Source organism: Cynara cardunculus, unplaced genomic scaffold (assembly GCF_001531365.2).
Source record: "Cynara cardunculus var. scolymus isolate 2C unplaced genomic scaffold, CcrdV1 Un_Scaffold_2907, whole genome shotgun sequence".
NCBI classification, from domain to species: Eukaryota; Viridiplantae; Streptophyta; class Magnoliopsida; order Asterales; family Asteraceae; genus Cynara; species Cynara cardunculus.
Window position 1 is genome coordinate 49,541 of NW_020201267.1, and position 6,739 is coordinate 56,279.

General features: G+C 39.1%; 1 protein-coding gene across 1 annotated transcript; it reads left to right on the forward strand.

The window, feature by feature from the left end:
- Positions 1–471: 471 nt before the first annotated feature.
- Positions 472–1,506, forward strand: LOC112503353. Its single transcript, XM_025107410.1, has 2 exons — positions 472–996; positions 1,096–1,506. Exons 1-2 carry the CDS (start codon positions 472–474, stop codon positions 1,504–1,506), a joined length of 936 nt encoding a protein of 311 aa, XP_024963178.1.
- Positions 1,507–6,739: the final 5,233 nt, after the last annotated feature.

Sequence of the window (6,739 nt, forward strand, 5' to 3'; positions counted from 1 at the left end):
ATGTCATTTCCCTCCAAATCAACCGGGTAGTTGTATCCTCTAGACGACGTCCGTACCAAGCACGAATAGGGATGGAATTTCATCTAGGGACACTGCAATTCGCAAGCCTCTATCCTCTTATCCTTGTTCAATTCTACGTTCATCATCGAATAAGGTACAAGATTCATAAATTTCAAGTATTTTGGTCTTAAGTTTTGTTGTTGTTTTCGTTATTTTCTGTTTGCTTGTCGATTAGTCATAACAATCTAAGATAAAATTTTGTTTCTACACATAAGAATCAAAATGGATCAATCGACAATTCTGAAATCCCACGTTGTAAAGCCCGAGAAATTCAAGGGTTCAGATTTTCGACGGTGGCAACATAAAATGCTCTTCTATCTCACTACATTACGTGTGTCTAACGTGCTTTCGAAGCAAGCACCAACGACACCCGATCCCGGTGAAGGCCAAACGGCACCAACTCGAATCTAAATGTTGGCCTTTCAAAGGGTGGTCAAGATTTGGAATAGTAATGAATATAGTTGTCGAAACTATATTCCTAATACTTTGGACGACTCCCTATATCACATATGCTCTACCTTTAACTCGACAAGAGAAATATGGGAGTCGTTGGAAACCAAGTACAAGACCGAAGTGGCATGTTCTAAAAGATTTATGGTCGGGAAGTTCCTGAACTTCAAGATGAGCGATGCAAAATCTATTGTGAAACAAGTGGAAGAACTACAAGTCCTTGTTCATGAACTCGACACCGAAGGTGTGGGAATCAATCCGAACTTTCTTGTTGGTTCGATAATTGAAAAGTTGCCTCATTCGTGGAGAGATTTCAAACTCTATTTGAAACATCTAACTGAGGACATGTCTTTTGGTCAATTGGTTCTCAAACTACGAGTTGAGGATGACAATAGGAAGAGTGAGAAGACGGATGGAAGTTCGATAGACCCAAACGCAAATTTCGTTGGAGGAAACAGTTCCAAACCAAAATTTCAGAAGTTCAAGGCAAAAGGTATCGCTAAACCTTCTCCCTCAAACATGAAAAACCCTCTCCAAACCCACAAAAAGCAAATGACTAATTATTGGGTGTGCGGTCGTCCCTAGCACAAAGCACGAGATTACCGTCTCAAGAGGGATCATCATGGGAGCGGAAGAGCCGGATGCTCAAACCAAGCCAACATGGAAGATTCCGAAACAAGGTTTGTAGGTGTCGTTGAAGCGAACTTCATGAAAAACGAAGTGGATTGGTGGCTTGACACCGGTGCCACTAGGCACATATGCAACTCCAAGGATTTATTCTCTTCCTATGTCAAAATCAATGATGGTGGACCAATGTTTATGGGGAATTCAACAACCGCAAAAGTGCAAGGTAAAGGGAAAGTGATATTGAAGCTAACATCGGGGAAAGTGCTTGAAGTCACCAATGTGCTACATGTGTCAGATATGAGCAAGAATCTGATATCGGGTCCTATGTTGAGCAATAAAGGATTTAAAAATTGTATTCGAGTCGGATAAATTTGTAGTCACTAAGGGTGGGGTGTATGTGGGTAAGGGCAACCTGTCTGAGGGGCTCTTTAAGTTGTCCATTGTAAATATCACAAATATTGATGTAAATATGAATAAAACCGCAAGCTGTAGCGCTGCTTCTACTTATATGGTTGACTCCTCTAATTTGTGGCATACTCGGTTAGGTCATGTCAATTTCCGGTCCTTACAACGGATGATGAATCTTGGCATGTTACCTAAGTGTTCGATGAATAAAATGACTAAATGTAAGACTTGTGTAGAATCATAATACTCAAGTCATCCCCACAAATCTGTCGAAAAATCTAACCAAGTGCTTGGTCTAATACATACCGATTTGTGTGATTTTAAGTCAACTCCAACTCTAGGGGGAAAGAACTACTGTATCTCATTTATTGATGATTGCAGTAAGTTCTGTTATATTTATTTGATAAACACCAAAGACGAGGCTTTAAACATGTTTAAAATCTATAAAGCCGAAGTTGAATATCAACTTGAAAAGAGGATTAAAATTCTAAGGTCTAATCGAGGAGGAGAGTATGAATCTCATGACTTTGCTGAATTTTGTTCTTTACATGGTATTGTACATCAAACAACGACTCCATATACCCCTCAACAAAATGGGGTAGCCGAGCGGAAAAACAGAACTTTGAAGAATATGATCAACTCAATGTTGATCACTTCTAGGGCTCTTCATAATCTATGGGGTGAAGCTTGATTGACTGCAAACATGATATCAAATAAGATTCCACATAAGAAAAGTAGTCAATCTCCCTACAAACTATGGAAAGGCCAATTGCCTTCCTACAAAAGGATGAAAGTGTGGGGTTGCTTAGCCAAAGTACAAATACCTCTACCTAAAAGGACCAAATTAGGACCAAAGACTGTGGATTGCATCTATCTTGACCCTGCCAAGAATAGTGCATCTTACAAATTCTTGGTATACAAGTCCCAAGTAGAGGATATTCACACAAATACCATAATTGAATCTGCGGAAGCAGAATTCTTTGAAGACATATTCCCATATTAGGATAAGGAGAAGAGAATCTCTAATCCAAGGAAAAGAGGGAATGAAAACGATGAACCTCACAATGAGTTAGACCAAAGTACTATTCTAAGAGATGAAGGTACCTCTCAAGTTCAACATGATGTAGAACCTCGGAGAAGTAAATGTGGAAAAGTTGCAATTCACTTTGGACCAGACTATGTGACCTTTAATGTACAAGGAGAACCTCTTACTTAAAAGGCAGCTATGGATTCTTCGGAAGCTCCTTATTGGAAAGAGGCAATCCAAAGCGAAATAGGATCAATTTTACAAAATAACACTTGGAAATTGGTAGATCTCCCTCCGGGACATAAACCAATTGGCCATAAATGAATTTTTAAGAAAAAGCTTAGACCTGACGGTACTATAGAAAAGTACAAGGCTCATTTCATAGCCAAAGGGTATTGTCAAAGAGAGGGTCATGATTTCTTTGACACCTATTCGCTGGTGACTAGAATCACTTCAATTAGGACTTTGATAGCAATAGCATCGATTCATAATTTGGAAATTCACCAAATGGATGTGAAAACTGCTTTCTTGAATGATGAATTAGATGAAGAAATCTACATGCAACAACCCAAAGGGTTTGTTGTTAAGGTCAAGAACATAAAGTCTGTAAACTGGTTAAGTCCCTATACGGACTTAAACAAGCTCCAAAGCAATGGCACAAGAAGTTTGATAACAAACTCTTATCACAAGGTTTTTTATATCAAAGAATGTGATAAATGTGTATATGTTAAACAGTTTAAGAATGCTTATGTCATCATATGTCTATATGTGGATGATATGTTAATAATGGGGACTAATATTGATGTAATTAATCAAACTGTTAAACCCCATAATTCATAAAGTGAAAAAGTAATGAAAAACAATAAGTGATGAAGAACCAGAAGACCGATGGAGACATCAAGGCAGAATTGACTAAGTCTGGAGCACAACCAGAGGACCGATGGACGACCAAAGATGCGATAGAAAGAGCATCTTCATCGAACCTCTAGTCAACTACAGTTAGAGTATTTTCCAGCAATTCATCCAGAAGCATGCGATGAAGACTTAAAGATAAGGATGATCCATCATACCATGAATGACAGCTTGAGATGACAAGTCAACAGCTAGATTTCGAGTTTATCTTAATTACTAAAGTTTATCCATAGTTTAGATAATCGTTATCTGTTATTAGATGATTAGCTAAAAAGTCTCAATTAGATAGTTATATTCTTATTAGTATAAATAGGTGATTAGGCCTATTGTAATCTAAGTCGCTTTTACGTTTTTATTATTAATAAAGTGAAATCTTTGACGCTCAAGATTGTTCATATATGTTCATAATTTCTTCTTGAGTATTCATCACTTTGTTCATCAAATCACTATAATTTGGTTATTATGAACTAGATTATTAGTGTTATTGAGAGATCTGGGATCAACATTTGGTATCAGAGCAAAAACAGTTGAAGAAGTGGCCTGCCTCTGAGAGTATTAATCACCACTTTTCTTTCCATCCAGCTGAAGAAAAGCATACCCTCCTCAGGAGAAAAGAAGTAAAGCCAAAGACCTTTTCAAATAAAAAATCTAAACTAGATAGGAAGTTTGTAAAAACAACGGATGCTAGGACAAGATTTACACCTAAATTTACTTCTTTGTTTACATCGAATAAAAAGAACGTTAGACATACAAATCCAAAGCATCATCATTGTCAATGTTTAACTATTTTGCAAAATCTGAGGAATCACATGTTGACACATCACTGTCCCTTTTCACAACATGTCTATCGATACAAAGTTAAAACCGATGAAAACATGAAAAAGCCCAAACCCAAGGGAAAGGGAAAGGCAAATACTGCAAAGGCTAAGGGCAATGAAAAGAGTGTGAAATTCCCTACTAACAAACGAGGACCCATTATGAAATGGGTACCTAAAACCCCTTAATTTGTCTTGCAGGACCAGCATGTGCAACCATGGTATATGGACTCCGGTTGCTGCAGGCACATGACTGATGATAAAAGTCAACGGTCCTCCTTCATCGAAAAATCTAGAGGATCTGTGACTTTTGGAGATAACAGCAAGGGCACTATCAAAGGATATGGCACTCTCATCAAAGGCAACATCTCCATCAGCAAAGTGGCTTATGTCGAAAGATTGAAGCACAACCTATTAAGCATAAGTCAGTTCTGCGACAAGGGTCTTGAAGTCAGGTTTCGCAAAGGTTTCTGCATAATAGAAACGATGCCCGTACAAACAATCATCAAAGCAAAGAGAGAAGGAAATCTCTATCTTCTATATTTTGAGTCCTCAATGGGACATGACACCCTTTGTCTTGTTTCCCATAAGAGCGATGAAAATTGGCTATGGCATCAGAAATTCTCACACCTCAACTTTGATGCACTACGAAAACTAGCCACACAGAAGTTGGTCAAGGGAATTCCGAATCTCAAATTCGAAAAAAATCGTCTTTGCTCAACCTGTGAGATGGGAAAGTTAAAACGGGCCTCACATAAAACCAAGTCAGAAACCTCCTGCACCAAGCCCTTGGACATGATTCATATAGACCTTTGTGGGCCTATATCAACCCAAAGTCTCTCTGGAAAGAAGTATATGCTAGTATTGGTCGATGAATACTCCAAATACACTTGGGTTGAATTTGTAAAGAAGAAATAAGACGTTCCAGACCTACTCATTGGAGTGATGAAAAGGCTTCAAGTCCTTCTACAAMAAAAACTAGTGAAGGTTAGAAGCGACAATGGAACTGAATTCAAAAATGCTAAAATTGATGACTATCTCTTCGGTGAAGGCATTACACAAAACTTCTCATCTGGAAGAACTCCACAACAAAATGGAGTGGTAGAACGAAGGAACCAAACCTTAGTGGAAGCAGCAAGGACCATGCTTGCTTCATCGGAGTTACCCATCACATTTTGGCCTGAAGCTATTTCAACTGCGTGCTTCACCCAAAATTGATCAATCATTAACAAGGGACACCAGAAGACACCTTATGAGCTCATCAACCACAGAAGACCAAATGTCAAATATTTTCATATCTTTGGRTGCAAATGCTTTGTACTCAACGATAGAGAATATCTTGGCAAGTTTGACAAGAAAGCTGATGAAGGAATATTTCTGGGCTACTCTAAAACCACCAAAGCCTACAGACTCTACATCAAAAGGACAAAGATCGTCATCGAAAGCATCAATGTGTCCTTTGATGATTCCACAACTATGACTTCTGAACACAACAGTTCAGAACTCAGACTTCAAAGAAGAGCATCTGATTCATCACTTGGCAAACCCAATGAATCGGACCTAGCTCAATTATTTGAAGACATCTTCGATGAAGAAGTAATCTCTGGAAATGTGCCCACTGCAAAATCTAACACCAGAATCGATGAAGATCATGAAGTCTACAATGCTAAAGGTACAACTCTTACAGAAACTCATGTTACTTCACCATCTACTTCTTCTGTGTCTTCAGATCATGATCAAGATCCAGAATCTAACTCTGGAGATGATCTCGTCGAGGGGGAGCAAGCAGTTCCATCAGTCGATGAAGAGCTGTATCCTGTTGCTCCAGAACCTCAATCAAGCACCAAGTGGATAAAAGATCATCCACACCACCAAATCATTGGTGATCCAATCTCTGGTGTCAAGACAAGATCTACCACAGCAAATGAATGCCTCTTCGCCAACTTTCTGAGCATGATAAAACCTAAGAAGATTTCAGAAGCCCTATAAGATCCAAACTGGATAGACACAATGCAAGAAGAATTACTCCAGTTTGAACGAAACAAAGTATGGTCCCTTATGCCTCTACCCAAAGAGAAGACGGCCATAGGCACCAAATGGGTCTTCCGGAACAAGAAGGACAAAGATGGCAACGTAATAAGGAACAAAGCCAGGCTTGTTGCCAATGGCTACCTCCTGGAAGAAGGGATTGATTATGATGAAACATTCGCTCCCGTTGCAAGACTTGAAGTCATCAGAATGTTCCTAGCCTATGCCGCTTACAAAGGCTTTAAGGTCTATTAGATGGATGTCAAGTCTGCCTTCCTCAACGGCAAACTTCAAGAAGAAGTCTACGTGCAGCAGCCTCCTGGGTTCGAAGATCCAAAACATCCAGACTATGTTTACTTTCCGGATAAAGCCCTCTATGGGCTGAAGCAAGCACCCAGGGCCTGGTATGAAACTC